Source organism: Hippocampus guttulatus, chromosome 7 (genome assembly GCF_054856545.1).
Source record: "Hippocampus guttulatus isolate MCC_2025c chromosome 7, RoL_Hgut_1.0, whole genome shotgun sequence".
In the NCBI taxonomy this organism is placed as follows: Eukaryota; Metazoa; Chordata; class Actinopteri; order Syngnathiformes; family Syngnathidae; genus Hippocampus; species Hippocampus guttulatus.
Genome location: NC_141267.1, coordinates 8,051,369 through 8,068,413, shown reverse-complemented (window position 1 = coordinate 8,068,413; position 17,045 = coordinate 8,051,369). Strand labels below are relative to the sequence as shown.

The following is a 17,045-nucleotide window of genomic DNA, read 5'->3' as shown; positions in this document are numbered from 1 at the left end:
GGCCATGTGATCAAATGTCACTTAACAACTCTTGCGGTTATGCACCCAGAGATGAGCTGAAAGCCAATTTGGTACTCAAATTTTGTTTACCAATTTCAAGGGGCTTACACTGAGTGGAGAGCAGAAAGTGAAAGTGTCCATAACCTGATTAGGTGGATTAATGCAGGTTCCAACAGGAGATTAGTTCCAGAGCCATATGTTTTTTTTATGCACTTGTTAGACTATTTGCCCACCTTTACACACACGGATGAACTCAGAATCCTGATTGTCAGTGATTTTACAGTGGCACATTTATCAGGTCACACACATATCATGCATGCACTGCTCAGAAGTAAAAATGTTACTTCTTGAGCAGATGACTGCACAACAAACCTTGCAGAAGCCTTTCCTTGTACACACATTATTGCACACAGTAAAAGACACACAGCAGAGTGATGTAACACAGCGGTGAACACATTTTTAAGTGGAGCAGACACTGAATGAGGGATCCACTCAAGGAAAAAAAAACTTTGCCTGGAGGAGATTTTGTCCTTGTGTTTTGGAAAAAGCTTCAGACATTTGATTGGCGCATATAGTGGGAAGCTCCAGTTTTCTTAAATGACTTTGAACCTGTGTTTGTTTGTTTGTTTTGTGTGCCTTGGCCCTCCCACTGGTCTGTATTGTGTGTTCTGTGCTCTGATCATTTTAGTGTGGATAAGTACTGCACACATAAACCATAGCATATTAGCAAAAATAAAACATCAGAGGTGTCCAGGCTGGTCCACCAACTTTTGTGTTATACTGAAAGTGATACTCCAACAGGGTCATCATGGCCAATACATGATTCTCTTAATTCCATACCAGTGAGGTTTTGAAGACATTGTAAGGTACAATTACAACATATTGATGTTTTAAATGTATACCTTTGTGCAAGATTACATAATAATGTGTCGCTCAAGTGAGATGAACATTAATGACACTTATTTTCTTGTCATTATGTCCAATCAAAGTTGAGCTCTTGGAGCAGCAGTGTGCGCACATTTTAAAAGGCTTTTTTATTTCAAACACTACAAATGCACTTTGTTTGCCCTTCAGTTTCAAAGCAGAACGAATGACATAATAGGATAAAACAAATACTCAGTGTGCCGAGCACAAGGCAGAAACACAAATTTGTCAGGTTGCTTCATCTCGTATTCAAGATAAGATAATCCTTTATTTATTCCCAAAGGAGAGATTCTGATGTTACAACAGACAGCAGATTGTTTCAAAAATAAATTTTGCTATTCTGATAATATTTCTTGTAAGATCTCTTCTGATAATTCGTTACAACAGTAAATGAACCCTTTCATGCACCCTGTAACCTGATGTAACATGATAAACTGTCCATTGTCGTAACCGCTGCCCCTGAAAGGGTTAAAGAAAAGAATAACGTGTGCACCATTTCCCCTATCCATGTAATTGTCATTAGTCTAAGTTTGAGGCTATAGAATAGATTGTTTTTTGCAATTTAGTTTGGGTTTCAAGTCACAACAGCCAGCCTTTTCCCCCACCAACACGCTATGCTCCAATTTAGGCAGAAATTAGTTCAGTAGCTGAATAAGATAATGTATCTCCAGACCTACAAGGAGGGGAATACAATTATTCACTTTACAAACAGGTTGACAGGGTTGTGTCTTGAAATAACCGAATGAATGAATTTGACGTCAGCTACAGTATGTACACTTAAATGTGTGCGCGCGTATGTGGACGTGTAAGGCGACTGCTCTCAACAAAAACACACTATTTCTGCCCCTAGGTCCATGTGTGAAATCAACCTGGAGGCAGAACTCTTCACATTGCAGGACAGTAACGCCAAGCTGGTGGCAGCGCTGCAGGAAGCCAACGGCAGTGTGGAGCAGTGGAAGCAGCAGTTGGCTGAGTACCAGGAGGAGACGGATCGCCTTCGAGAGCAGGTGGGCAAATTACAAACCTTCATTAGACTGCCACCTGATATGAAAGTGACTCGGATCTGAATGTCTGGAATCCCCTAGTGGTCCTGTCGCAAATACTTAAAACTCTCATATAATTAACCTCCACCCCACAAAAGGCTTATAATTGCCCAGAGATGCCACAAGATGGCTGCAAAGTATTGCATGAAGTTTCTTAACTAACTAACAAAGTAACTAAGGATGCTCATTCAGGCGCACCTTTACCAACGGGGTCACCTGCGCTGAATACAACGGGCCTACATTACGCAAGGGCCAATCAGATTTTAAAACGACAACAAAAAAATCCCAGTTTGTTGATTTTCCCTTCAATCACTTTACATTCTTGTCATGAATTGATCAACCCACAGGCGATTCTTTGCAGCCCTATGGCTCTAATTATAGTGTCTTAAAAGTCCGAATAGTTTCATATTAATCTGCCACTTATTCAACCTTCTGTCAGTCACTTCACTGCTGAAAAAAATCAAGCTTTAAGCTGCTACCTATATGCTTTTAGCTAAATGTCATGTATAGACAGTACTCAATATCTTTACAAATACATTCGAGCGTTCTTGCAGATGTTAGAATGTACTTGAAGGCTAAGTGCGAAAAATGTTTTCCCCGTATTTCCATGAGCTATTGACAAGCGCGAGCACAATTTTTTTTTTAAAAAATCGCATTTGGCATATAATATACCAATAAGGTTGAAAATTAACGAAGGAAGGATTGTTTATTCAGATATTTATTGTTTCCGTTTGGCCTTTTTTCCCATGCCACGGGGAATGCACATGTGCAAGTCAAATCTTCAAGGTGACTAAATGGAGTGATGCAACAACTGGCCTTTGGCAAAAACAACACTCATTTTTTATGCCACACTACGGTTTCTTCCATCAGTGGGGAGTCCAGTTGAAGGTTATCCCTCAAATAGGCACATACATCAACACACACAATGCTGCAAAGTCAACCAGGTGGCTGGAACTAGAGCAGGCCTCCAGGGTTTGGTGGGGGGGAGGGGCTGACACCCTATACTGTCCAGCTTCCTTTCCCTCCTTGCCCCACTTAGAGGACCATGATAAATTAACGTTAAGAATCCCATGTCACATATTTTTCATTGTATTGTGGAGAAATGAGGGGTATATTTTACTGTATATGCATGCAGTACAATCTGTTATATGGTATTGGAATGAAATGGATTGCTGCACAATTTAATGAGATTCAATATAGGTGCTGTTTTAAAAAAAATCCCATTGAAAGGTTAAGAATGCTAGATTTTGACTGTAAGGGACACATTCATTTAACAATGTTCATTGTGGCTCTAGGTTGCAGTGATGTGGAACTGCTCCATGCCATGTTGACACAAATCACAAAAGGTGTTCCGAACAAAATGCCAGCTGAGCGTGTTTAGCTTTCTGTACTTTTTTTTCCTACTGTCCTTGTTGACTGTCACTTTGATAGCGATCAGAGAATCCCCTTATATCCCGTAGATGTAGAGTTCAGAGAAAATTTAGCTTTAGGGTGACTGTCGCTGTCACGTACAGAAAACACAAGTGGGCCTGCATGGCTTTTTTGAGGCTCGATTAGGATTTGGAGTATTACCATGAAAAAAAAACATGTGTTATCATTTCATACACCTTTGTATTCATTCATTATGCATTGAAGCAAGCAATAACATAGATGGCTGCAGTTTATGCATCACAGTGCCCGTAATCAAAATGAGTCATGAGTCATGCCCAGATTTTGAATTGTTTTCCTCTTTGCAAGCTGCTTGGGCAGCTTTGTACAATTGAGAATAATTTTGCACACTCATTTTGCCACCCGCTGTGCAATGCTATGTAACAGCTCGATTTTCTTTAGAAAGCGAATAAACAAACAGCATTATCAATATCTTTGATTGATGTTTTGTAATACCAAATGTTTTGGCTGCGATGATCAATCCTTTTAATTAAAACAGAACTTGAAATTCCATATTGATTTTGTCATAACTCCGAATTGATGAAGACAGTGTAAATTGTAGGCCAAGATTCGGCTCTTGTTAAACATGGCCGATCAAGTTTATGTTATTTGTCTTTCTTTGTCATATTTGAATGTATTTAGACACAGAAACATGCAGGGGGTGGGGGGGGATCATAATCATAATACTGAGAAAGTAATGAAGGTTATATAGAAGCCGATATATTGGTGCTTACAACGGGGAGCTTATTGAATGGTTATTTAAAGCTAATTTGAACCCTAAGTAAACAAGTACTGGATACTGTTTTTTTCCAATTATAGTCATGTGGCACTTTTTTATTATTAATAAACTTCATTCTGATGGAAATTGAATGCTCCGATTGGTGTGAAAGCTTTGGCTGAGCTGTGACGGAAAACTGCAAAGCACTGTGAACCATGAAGTTGACTTAAGGTAGTTGTTTAATAATATAATCATAGCTCACCTTTTTTTGTCTTTTGCGAATGGATGTTTATAAAATAGGAGTACATCTTACAAGAAGCAGCTACATAACCCATCCATCCATCCATCCATTTTCCGAACCGCTTGATCCTCACTAGGGTCGCGGGGGGTGCTGGAGCCTATCCCAGCCATCTCCGGGCAGTAGGCGGGGGACACCCTGAATCGGTTGCCAGCCAATCGCAGGGCACACAGAGACGAACAACCATCCACGCTCACATTCACACCTAGGGACAATTTAGAGCGTTCAATCAGCCTGCCATGCATGTTTTTGGAATGTGGGAGGAAACCAGAGTACCCGGAGAAAACCCACGCAGGCCCGGGGAGAACATGCAAACTCCACACAGGGAGGCCGGGGCTGGAATTGAACCCGGTACCCCTGCACTGTGAAGTCGACGTGCTAACCACTGGACTACCGGGCCGCCCCGCTACATAACCCAAATACCCTAAATTTAACAATGTTTGGCTTAATAATAATGAGAATAGGGATTTAAATATTTCTCTTCTTCTCACTTTTTCCGGCTATGTCATAATTAAGTTTAAACATTATGCTTTGGTTGTCTTGTTTATGTTGACCGCTGCCTAAAATAAATATTATTCATTTATTTGAATGAAAAAAAAGAAGAATAAAGTGGGTCAGAAAAGGAAAACAGCTTACATAAGTGTTCTCAGTGTCACATCTGATGTTTCACTGCTGTGACTACTGCCAGTCCAGACAACGAGGGGCAAAACGGATCAAGAACATTTGCATAATTCATTTAGCGTATCAATGTAGAGTATGCTGTACATCAGGGGTCATCAGTGTGGTGTCCGCTGGCACCAGATAGCCCCCAAGGACCATATCAGTAGCCTGCGGACATGTTCTAAAAATATCTCACCAGTGATGGGCCATTGTGTGTTCTAGGAATGTTGTAGAAGTGACCATTTGATTTTCTCAGCTATTAAAATTACTTTTGGATGAAGACGATCTGTATCTGCAAGTGTGTGGGCAGGCTGCTGGTGACCTTCATAATCATCTTTTGAAGTTTCTGTGTGTGATTTTTAAATTGTTTTGTAGAACCCATTGAGTGACCCGCTGTTCTCCCAGAGGAGACCAGTCGTGTGGGATTTGTGAATGATACCGATCATTAAGGCTGCTTAACCTTCTCAAAGCCCCTCATTGGATAATCACCATAACAAGATCACAGATTGGATGACTTCTTTTAACCATCACCTTCGCATTTGTAATCAGATTTACTAAAGGCTTCCATGTTAACAAAAGGAAAATTCATATATAAAGTGTTATTCAGAGTTAGTGCTCTGTTGTTTTGTGTTTTGTTTTATATTGCTGACATATGACACAGCATCTTAAAAGGTTAAACTGAGCCATGTTTGGGGGGGGGGGGGGAGATCTCTCCCACCTACAAAGTAATTAGGTGATTTATTTTACTGAAGTGCATAAGGTTGATGAAAAATGCCGCAAAATTGAAACTACTTTTAACCCTCGGGTCGACTTGACGCTCTGTGACAACTTGTGAAAAGAGCAAGTAATCAGTAAATAATACGCCAGCAATATACTGTATACAGTTGCCATTTTGTACACTGTCCCAGCAACGCAATGTGTTGTTCTATTAATTATCAGAGCATTGTGTTGTAGGTGTCAGAATTGGAGGCACAGCTTGGCCATCCTGCTGCTGCTGCTGCTCACACTGATAAGGAGGATCTTAGCCGCTCACTGGAGGAGCTGGAAGCCTTGCTTAGTGCCAAAGACCAGGTAATTTATTAGACACAAACCTCCCACTGTGTCGCATGCAGATCCATATGCGCTCGTTATTCAAATTTGACTTGAATTGTGAATGTTCCAAGCAGATATAATTTTTTGAGATGTTGATGTATTGCTGAAGTGAAACTCAGGAGGTTTGCGAGATAGCGAGTTACTAAACACGACAACATGAAAGATGATACTGGAGATAATTTAGCTGCATCTGCATGTTTCAAGACCTTGCTTAGATAATGTGATGGACTTGATCATAATAATGAGAAGAGTAACAACCTGTAGGCAATATCTCACCTATTTCTGACGATTGTATTCTTTTCTGATTACGATTAGGAGTGTCAAATTAATTTTCATCAGGGACCACGTCACAGTTAGTTACTGTTATGATGACTATGAAAACCATGTGCATGTATAAGGATGTCCCAATCCAATCATCTTCTGAGCATCTTCTGATTTTTTTTCTTTTTTTTTTTTAGGTCACAAAGTGACCAAATAATTCAGATCCATAAATATCTTGTTAAATGGAACAGTAACAGTAATTTTAACTAATTCGTTTTTTTTGGGTGGGCGTATAAGCGGTCAGAGTGACAGGAAAGAGCCACAAACAGGCACGTGTCCTCGTGCGCAGTGCTCTCCCTCCTCGCTGCAGCAGAACTTAAATTATGTTTGGAGCAACAAGGAGACACAAAGGATGTGCAAACACTCAGATTAAGCCAAAAGATACTTCTAAAATAGCTTACGTCTGCCTAGACTGATATAAAGCCGCCTCACTGAATGGCATCGTCAGAGTTGAGAGAGCGACAAGACAGATGATGAATGCGATACGTCCAAACGACCTAAATTCAAATGGCAGTTGAACAAAAGTGAATTACTGGGTGACGAGCAAGCTTGTTCCACACTGGTTGCATTTAACAAGGTCATAAATCAGTAGTATCGTTTGTTGATTATACTGTATTGTGATTAAAAATAAGGTGAACAGTAATGTTATGAGAGTAAATTGGAAGTATAAGTTTGTGTGAAATTGGACTGTGTGCTTTACATTGATTTGCTTTTTCAATTCAATAATTATCGATGCTGAACACGGGCATTTCCTGTTCAAATACATGGGCAGGAAGAGAAGTGAAGCATTGTAGGTTACGTGCCTCCAATTACCAAGCACCCATTCATTGCCGGCAGTTGCCGCAAGCACTCACACAAAGAGAGGTTGTTGTTTCTTTCTGTCGTCAATAAACATGCTTGATCACACGTACTGCGCATGCTGGCATTCAACAGTCCAACGTATTTAAAGGTACAGTGTATCGAAATCGGGGTCATTTAGTAGAGAACTAATAGAATGCAACGACCGAAACTCGAAGCGCGTGTGTTTTGAAGCACTGCACTACGGTGCCTTGGAGAGACCATACTTTGCAAAACCTACCACCAATTTCTTCAGTAGAGGTGCAAGCAAAATGTCATCCAAAATGACATGTTGTAGTCATGATGTTGAGGAGCTACGTTTGTTATGTTTTTCTCCATCGGGTATCCATAGCAGAAAGTTGACAGCGAAACATGGCAGCTTCCTGTCGGGGAGGTGCGCCATATCGACTATAATTAACGATTACTTCATCGAATTACATTTAAAAAATATACTGTATGTTGGTGTGATACAACTTTTTTTTCCCTGATTATTGAAATTAATAGTGGGTTTTGGAAATACTGAACACTGAAAAGAGTCAACACATTTTTACACACTATCCCTTTGAAGAATGTGTGTGACATGTATTCTCCTACTGCCAGAAAAGCGACTCAAAGTGCATGTTGGAGACCAGAAATGAGCATGCGGCTGCCAGCATATTGCTGGCAGGTAAATTTATAATCGGGGCGTTTATAACATATTGAAAATAAAGGAAAGACCAAATGCCTTTTTTTTTTAAGACAACGAATATTGACTTGAGTTTATGTTAAATATTATTTTGTTTGTTTTTTGCTATCATAGTGTGGAACCGATTGAAACATGATTAAAAGCTTTCAAAACAAATTCAAGCTGGACCTTCTTTGAATCATATCTTTCATTGAAGGTCAAACTTGAATAGGCGAATGTTCTATTTTGGGTTCATGTTTTTTCATCCGACGAGAGAGGAGCAGTGCCTCACCAGCCATGCACCTCACTGCATGTGACTGGTACGGCACAGCTTTTAATGCTTGATGCACATTATTTATTTCCCTCTTTTCAGCGCAGGTAATGCTCTGTAAAAATGTAGTCACAACAAGAAATGTGGGAAAGAGCTTTTAAAGACACAAATTTTTAAAAATATAATTGGAATGTCGCTGGTGTACAGTGCATTTTCGTTGATATCGCCAATTCACATCACACTTCCCTGGAAATTCTGCTGTATGTTTTACAGCAGGGGCGGCCCGGTAGTCCAGTGGTTAGCACGTCGGCTTCACAGTGCAGAGGTACCGGGTTCGATTCCAGCTCCGGCCTCCCTGTGTGGAGTTTGCATGTTCTCCCCGGGCCTGCGTGGGTTTTCTCCGGGTGCTCCGGTTTCCTCCCACATTCCAAAAACATGCATGTCAGGCTGATTGGACGCTCTAAATTGTCCCTAGGTGTGAGTGTGGGCGTGGATGGTTGTTCGTCTCTGTGTGCCCTGCGATTGGCTGGCAACTGATTCAGGGTGTCCCCCGCCTACTGCCCGACGACAGCTGGGATAGGCTCCAGCACCCCCCGCGACCCTAGTGAGGATCAAGCGGTTCGGAAAATGGATGGATGGATGTTTTACAGCGGTACAAATGTGTTGCCAATCAGTAGCTGTACTACACTTCTCAAGTGAGGAAAGAAATGGAAGTGGACCACTTGTGCCCTCACATAGGCAACCGCTGACAGTGAAATCACAGTGAAATATTCCCTTGAAGTTGTTGCTTTTCAATGTCTGTCAAATTGGATAAGCAAGATGCATAATCCCATTGAGCCTAACTTTAAAGTGCTGTAGTGTGTGATAAATGATCTGTTTTACAAGCAAAAGAACAAAAGGACAGTGACGTTCTGTGGTAATATTAACAGTGACGGTGCTTCCCATGTGACATTCTTGTATAACCGTTTACAGGAGATACACAGTCTACGGAGCAAGAAAACTGACGTGGGGGAGCTAGAGAGGGAGAGAGAAGAGGCCATACAGAGACTCCAGGTAAGTTGTTTGTTTTCTCACTTCTTTTGCCAGGCTGTGTCACATTGCAAATAAACGGGGGAACAGCTTGTGTTGCCGGAAAATGAGGAGTAGCACATTTCCAACTACAGATTAAACGATGTCATTTGCTCAGTGTTTTGACCAAAAAACAACAACAAAACAAGCTTGGTCTTTTTTGATTTTACTTATTTATTTATTTTTTACTTTTACGATGCACACACTTTGCTGCAGGGGAGGTGCATTAAACAGACTGCCAGTCTCACTCCATCTCCTCATTAGGCATCTGATTAGAAGGCAATCCTGTGGGGAAATGGAGTAGTAAAAGCAACTCTATGTTGTAATTGTGCTTCAATCAGCTTTGCCATCAACATGATGCTTCACTGGATTGTCATATCCATAGGGCAGTACAAAACAAAAAAAACCCTTAAAAAACAAAGGAACAAAACAAAAAAAAACTACAGTAAATCCTACATGGCATTGCGACAGAGCCATCTCCGAAAAACAAAACACAAGTAACTTATGCCACGCGCCACACCTGTGGGCAAATTTAGACTCTTTCACCTCACATAAGTGTTTGCACAATTAAAAAAAAAAAATACTGACAGGAAAGCAAACTTACCTGGGGAAGTCTTTCTTGGCATTCTGTATTTGCTGAACAGTGGTGATCTCTGCTGGGACAAAGGGGAATTGCAATATGCAACAGAAGAATATGAAGCAGACTCAAATGAATAGCCTTCCTTCCATCCAACCATGTTCTTCCGCTTATCTGGGATCAGGTTGCGGGGGAAGCAGCCTAAGCAGGGAAGCTCGGATTTCTCTTTCCCCAGCCACTTGGGCCAGCTCTTCCGAGGGATCCCGAGGCCTTCTCAGACCAACCGGGAGACAGATTCTGCAGCGTGACCTAGGTGGTCCCCGAGGTGTCCTCTCTGTTGGACATTCCTGCTGTGAAACACTGCTCTGCATGACAAATTGGAATGGTGCACTTGAACGAAAGCGATGTTTTTATTTTTGAAAAAAACCCCTACTCTTATCATTGGGAAGGTTCTTTCAAAACATTCAAAATTATTCTGTAACAGTTGAAAATTATTGAAATTTAGAATGCAAAAAATGGGGGGGGGGGGGTCAATACATGTAAAATATTTTCCTGTTGCCTTACTAACAAGAATAAACTAATCCATCCAAAGTTTGAGAAACAGGTTTTAACAAACACAAATGGAAAATACGTTCCACTACACCGGGGGTTGGCAACCCGTGGCTCCAGGCTCTTTAGCGCCGTCCTAGTGGCTCCCTGGAGCTTTTTCAAAAATGTTTGAAAATGGAAAAAGATGGGGGAGGGAAATATGTTGTTTGTGTTTTAATATGGTTTCTGGAGGAGGACAAACATGACACAAACATTCTTAAAGTTTTTCAATGCTGTGAAAATGTGTAGAATAAATATTAAATTTCAACATTTCTGTCAACGAGGATTTGCGTCATAGCCTGAGACACATTCTTCTATTAGCAGAGTGAGATGCCAGGCAAGTGGCTGTTGTCAAAAAAACAGCATTTCATGTACAATTCACAGAGGGTACTGGCAAAGAATGGGAATCTCGAGGGCCGAGAGAAGCATTTTTAAACGGTACTCGTGAGCTACGATAGTTAACACGCTGCAAAAGTGCGTCCCATTGCTCGTTCATCTTAGCGGCCATTATGGTTGTTGCTCATTATGGCACGCGTGTGTAAGTGCGTGTGTATGCCCTAGAATAGACTCCAGTTACTCATGACCGTAAGGACAAGTGATGGAGAAAACGGATGCATCCACTGAGTCATGTTTGCATTAAGTTGCTCCACAAAAACAAAAAAACTAACTAGTCATACATCAAACAAGTGAAAAATGCAGTTTCTCTGTTCAGTGCTGCCATTTGTTCAGTTTCCTTGGAAGGCTTTGCACTTCAAGGACAAAATAAATTAGGTGCTTTCCCCACTCAAAGTAGGAAATATGGCCAATGCATCGCCTTGATTAGGTATTCTATCATTTTTAGCCCCGGTGTCAGTTTTGATGCATGTATATTCATGCTTGACCTTGCTGTCTTTGTGCCTATTTCACAAACTGTTCATTGATAATTCACCACGCAGAACTTTTCCATAAAGATTTCAATTGCCAATTTAAATCTGCATTATTACCAGACGAAGAGAGCAAATAGCCTAGAACACCTTGAGTAAAACTTTACCGCAGCCCATTGCAAGATGGGAAATACTGAATTCAAAGCAGCTCCTGAAGTTGCTTATGCTGAAACATGTCTTGTCTATGTGCCAAAATGTCAGTATAATCTGGTGGTATACTTCTGCAATGAGGGCTGGACATTTTATCATGGGGACGATGAGCAAATTCACTGCTTCACTGCCACTTCATTGATTGTATTTATTTATTTGAACAAAATGGGTGAATCTCTGGGCAGCACAGTGTATTAGTGGGTACCATGTCTGTCTCACACGTGTGGGACTCAAATGTGTGTGTATGAGAGTGTATGTGCCCTGTAATTGACAACCAGGCGGAAGTTACCCGGTATTCAAATCCAGCTCACCCACGAACCTAATGAAGACAACAATTATAGAAAGTGGATGGAAGAAGCTCTCTGAATGTTCTGAACTCCGGTTTCCATGGCAGTGGTGTATTGAGCAGAATAATCCTGCTCAGAGAGGAGAGTGGTGCAGCCCATTTCGACAATCACGAACAAAAAAATCGAAAGAATTTGCGATTAAAGTTTGCCCATTTCTTTGCAGGAACTTGAGAGACGAAACACCGAGCTGGAGGGTCAAATCAAGAGCACCGAAAAGACGCTGTCCTCCAGCAGGGAAGAACAGGAGAAGGCCGAGGTGGAGGTCCGGCATTTCCTCGAGGCCCTCGATGTCAAAATTTGCGACCTGAACGACTTGAGACAAAGTCTGGCAAACCTTGTTGATAAATAGTCCCACTGCAGGCAGTGTGCAGCACCGCAGTCAAAGCACATTTCCCCCTCTACTCTGATCTCATTTGTATTTTTCAGACACTGCAGTTTACAGTAGATCTTGGTGAGATCATTGCGCGCATGAGAAACCTCTCATAGGTGCGATGCGCAAAATGAAGCAAAGAAGTGCTTTATATTACAATAGGAACATGGCAGACAAATTTACAGTGGCCACAAACAAGCACGGTAAGAAGAAAATTTCATGCTAGAAAACAAACCGCTGCTTAGAGTGTAATCATTCAGTTCTTTTTGCCAAACCAGAAATTTATAGCAACAACATGGGATTGTTCTTAAGGACATTCCTGGCTTATCATAATATTTGGTTTCATGGACAATGATGTTCATATTTGTGTTTGTAAGACATCATTTAGTCATGATTTCTGAATTACTGCCGGTGTCATTCTCCTAGACTGTGGCAAATGCACCCGGTTTGTACTGCACTGCACTGCAGGTCAGGGAAGGGACAAATGGAGATAAAAAGGCCTGATTTCAAGTCAGCCACAGTTCACCATCAGCAGTCTGGTCTGGACTCCCAGCAGCCAGACCCACACTAACCACCCTGATCTGTCTGTGGAACACCAACGTGCATTATTCACTCGCTTTGTTTCAACTGCTCTTCTCTCCATTTTCTCTAGTATTCATGTTGATCGATGGCGTTACTCGCAGCAAGAGCAATGCGGCAAAATTGAAGCACAAAGGCGGCGCGCTTTACTCCACTCTCCACTGTCTCGCACCCCAATGCCAATCTCAGTTTTACATCATTAATGCTTGTGCCAAGTTTGCTTTTGTTTACAAATATCAGTATTGCAATGATCTAGTTCCGCATCAGTGGTGCATCAACACTATTTCCCACGCTCCTCACAAGATTTGGGCATAAAAGCCTTTCAGCCTAGAACACTGCATGATCTCTGCAGTATGAAGTAATGTGAAACTATGAATTGTGGATATGTGCACATGTGACTGATCGATACAACAAATACAGCTGCAGTAGTTTACGAAATGGGTACTTGACTGACTTGCCTCTCAGCTTTGTAAAATTGCATAATTTTGTATCTCCTCATTTTAATGTAATTTGGGTACAAATAGGTGCAGGCTATTGGCACCGCTCACGGTGCATTTAACTTGCTTTACATGCGTGATTGAAACAGGGTTGGCAAAATCTAAAATTTCACCTCGTTGTATTATTAACCTGTTTAATGGATGAGGAGTTGATTACTTGGGCTCAACTTTCATTATCTCAAATGGTCAGAATAATCACTTGTAACATCTCGTGGCCGTCTGCCTCATGAACAAGATCCACGATGATTTTAGCCTGGTCAGCTACAGCCGACCTCAGTTGCCACTTGCAAGCCTTCTTGAATATTAGCAATAATGTTTCTGGTGTTTGTAACTAGTTTTTCGTTATTTTGGGGTAAACTAAATCTTTATCTTAGCAATGCATGTTTTTGGCATAATTACAAAATGTCTATTGCAGCATTTTTTCACGATTAAAAACAAACCAAAAAAAACCCCCAGAATGGCTTCTCCTCCTGAGTACCACACATTGTCTAACACTTTAGAGCACAAAAAGCCTTTCTGGCTGTACTACTTCAAACAGGCAAGTTTGTCCTACATTTGACCATCATCTCAGAATTATATAGAAAGCAAAAAATATATATATATATTGATTTTCGGACCAATTATTTATACTTGTGATCTTGAAAGCATTACAACAAAGTATTATACAGTACATTCAGTATACTGCATTAGGGTTGTTTTTGACTGCTGACATGAAATAGGTACCATCATCAGAATTCTTCTGCACATTGTCACGAGTTTTTAATAATCTCATAGGTTAATTTGCTTTTATACACCCAAGGTTGATTCCACCTCATATTTTACTCCAGTGAATTTATGCTCTGCGACAAACTGCTAGCAAGGCCAGAAATTAGAAATGCTACAGTAATTTGTTTGCTTTTTATAGACTGCAGTAAGACATCTGAAACATCTGTTGTCAAACAATGCAGAACCAAGTGTTACTACTTAAACTAGGATTAACATGCCATCATAATAAAGGACACTATTCTCTTGTTGTAACTGCATTAATCAGTTTGAGCTTTATCTGTACGTACAAATCGTTATGTTACAAAGTGTTGATAGATTTAAAAAATAAAAACACATATGGAAATGTGGCCCGTTAAGGTCACAATGCTCATTTCTCATGACAATTTGAATATGTTGGTGAGTTTGAATTGCTTATATTTGAACTCAATTAAAATTTATCCTTTGACATGTCATTTTCATTTATTAAAATGTGCATACTGCATTTAACTTTCTATCCCCGATTTGTGGATACTGTAACACAGAGCTGCTGTCTGTTAGTTACAATGTGCATTTTGTACATACAAAAAAGACTAATCTTATTCTAAAGGCAGATCGGTGTCTTCGTGATGTCAGCCAACACGTCATATTTTCATCTACGTTGGTGATTGAAGGTGAGCAGTCAGTAAAGGCTTCATAGAACTGATGTCGTTAAATGGCTTTGAACCTGAACGACAGACTGTTTCGGCTTTCCCAAAGCTGCCCAAATCATCCAGTTATCAAATGAAAATCAGTTATCTGACATCTTTCAAACCTTTTGTCAAGGTTAATATCGCTCTAGGATTATTTTCAGACAATTTATTGCCATCTAAGAAACATGAGATTAATTGAAGGGATTCACTAATGAATTACAGCAACCAGTGGAGTTTTCTTAAATTTATTTAACACAATGTGACGTGCACAGCTGACACAGTAAAAATGTCTACTTCAGCTTCTTCTTGGGGCGAAGGTTGTTGGTGTGTCCACACTTCTTCTTACGGCAGTTGACAGCACGTGGGTGCAAACGGGCATAGCACCTGAGAAACAACACAGCAAGAGTCAGATGTATTTGCGTGGAATCAAGTTTGTTAAATCGAACCCAAGTTATATGAAGCAACCACAGCAATGGGAAATGATTGCAGGGGTACAAAGGGATTTTTCACAACTTACTTGCGGCAGATCATCTTGTCACAGTTGTACTTCTGAGCCAGTTGTCTGAGGGAAGGCTCAATGATGCCGCCACGCAGACGCAGCACCAGATGAAGAGTGGATTCTATTGGAGGACAGTTAGAAATTAATTGCTATCAAAAACACAGCTTTTGCGTGAGGCAAAGGGATTGTTCCGTGGGTATTGGGTCTACAAAGTGTTACCTTTCTGGATATTGTAATCAGACAGAGTGCGTCCATCCTCCAACTGTTTGCCAGCGAAGATCAGACGCTGCTGATCAGGGGGGATTCCTACACACGTTTAATTCATTAGAACACATACAGGGGGGGAAATGAATACACATATCGTATCACGTTAGTGGAAAACGTTTTATCAGTATCCGGAGATTGTTTTCTGAGTTAGTAGGATTTAAATGTCTCTGCTGAATAGTTGTTCACCGATAGGTGCTCACCTTCTTTGTCTTGGATCTTTGCCTTGACATTTTCGATGGTGTCGCTGGGCTCGACCTCGAGGGTGATGGTCTTGCCCGTCAATGTCTTCACGAAGATCTGCATATTGGCAGGCTGAGGAGTATCACAAGTGAGAAGGGACTTTAGCGCCGAGTTTGGAGCGGAGCGGCTTGAACCTCCAACCTCTCGGCTGTGGCAGCTTAAACTAACACGCGTTTGGCGATCCAAACACGTATCTTTGTCATCGTTAGTGCACGTGTTCTATGACACAGTCGAAAGCTTTATGACAAAGGCGGCGTGGACCGACTTGAAGTTTGTAGCATAGTCAGCTAAAGCTAACGTCGGGCCAAAGCTCGTTGTGCTAAATGCGAGCAGGGGCCTCGCCACATGCTGGCTGCTAGCGTGAAAACGATTCCAACGACAAGTCTTTAGTGATGTAGACTCGATTTTGTCACGATCCAGACTACGGTCACGGCGTGATAAAACGAACAAGATGTGTTTTTTTTTGACGAATAATGTGTATTTCGACAACTTAACAGGAGAAGTAAGAGCTGGACAAAATGTGTACCCACCAGCCACTAGCTGAGCCTCAACGAAAAGAGACCGGAAGAAGCTGTCACGGGAGTACGTCACTTCCTTTGCCACATTCCTCCTATTAAAATTCGTTTTTAAAAAATCCAGTCAATGTAAGTGATGTACAGTGACTAAATAAAATAGTTTATGACTACTTCCTTAGAATTTCAAGTCACCTGAGTATTCTTTGACGACTTTTACCATTAAAACACTTTCTATTCGTCGCGTAAAGACACGTTTCGTTTTCAACAACCGCAGATGACGACATTACGTTAAAAATTCGTAAATGGCAAAACGCAAATAACTGGGTGAGATTAACACGAATAAAGCAGGGTAAACCGGAACAGCAGCAAGATGAAGGAACGTGAACTAGTGAGCATGAACAGCAATGACGAAACAGATGCAGAGAACCACGATATTTCCCACCCATTGCCATAAGAGAACTACAAATTGATTCAGGGTAAATGTGTTATGTCTGCCAGCCAAAAATAACTTTTTTTACGTTGACTTAAGTAAATGACTTGAATCGGTATTTCTACTTTTACCTGTGTTTTTAAGTACTGTTTCTAGTACTTAAATCCGGTGTTTGCCACCTATTGAATGCACTGAGGCTACTTCATCTGATAAGAGTTTCTGCTTTTTTTTTTTAAATCTAGCGATGTGAGAAGCAGCACACTGTGGTCAACTGTTTAGCACTTATGCCTCAGTGCGGAGATCCTG

The 17,045-nt window shown here is 41.0% G+C and overlaps 2 protein-coding genes across 4 annotated transcripts in view; one reads left to right on the top strand and one right to left on the bottom strand.

Annotated features, from left to right (window-relative positions):
- homer3b (homer scaffold protein 3b) overlaps positions 1-14,565 on the top strand; it is a 40,250-nt gene extending 25,685 nt beyond the window's left edge. For all 3 annotated transcript variants that reach the window (XM_086116155.1, XM_086116154.1, XM_086116156.1), the window contains 4 exons: positions 1,775-1,931; positions 6,026-6,142; positions 9,229-9,309; positions 12,073-14,565. In XM_086116155.1, the coding sequence (XP_085972281.1) occupies positions 1,775-1,931; positions 6,026-6,142; positions 9,229-9,309; positions 12,073-12,258 (541 nt within the window). In that variant the 3' untranslated portion in view covers positions 12,259-14,565. The remainder of the gene's footprint in view (positions 1-1,774; positions 1,932-6,025; positions 6,143-9,228; positions 9,310-12,072) is intronic.
- Positions 14,566-15,017: 452 nt separating this feature from the next.
- uba52 (ubiquitin A-52 residue ribosomal protein fusion product 1) lies at positions 15,018-16,404 on the bottom strand. The gene is made up of 5 exons (XM_086116157.1): positions 16,325-16,404; positions 15,755-15,866; positions 15,507-15,593; positions 15,306-15,408; positions 15,018-15,172 (listed from the first exon to the last, which is right to left on the bottom strand). Exons 2-5 carry the CDS (start codon positions 15,855-15,857, stop codon positions 15,079-15,081), a joined length of 387 nt encoding a protein of 128 aa, XP_085972283.1. The 5' UTR covers positions 15,858-15,866; positions 16,325-16,404; the 3' UTR covers positions 15,018-15,078.
- Positions 16,405-17,045: the final 641 nt, after the last annotated feature.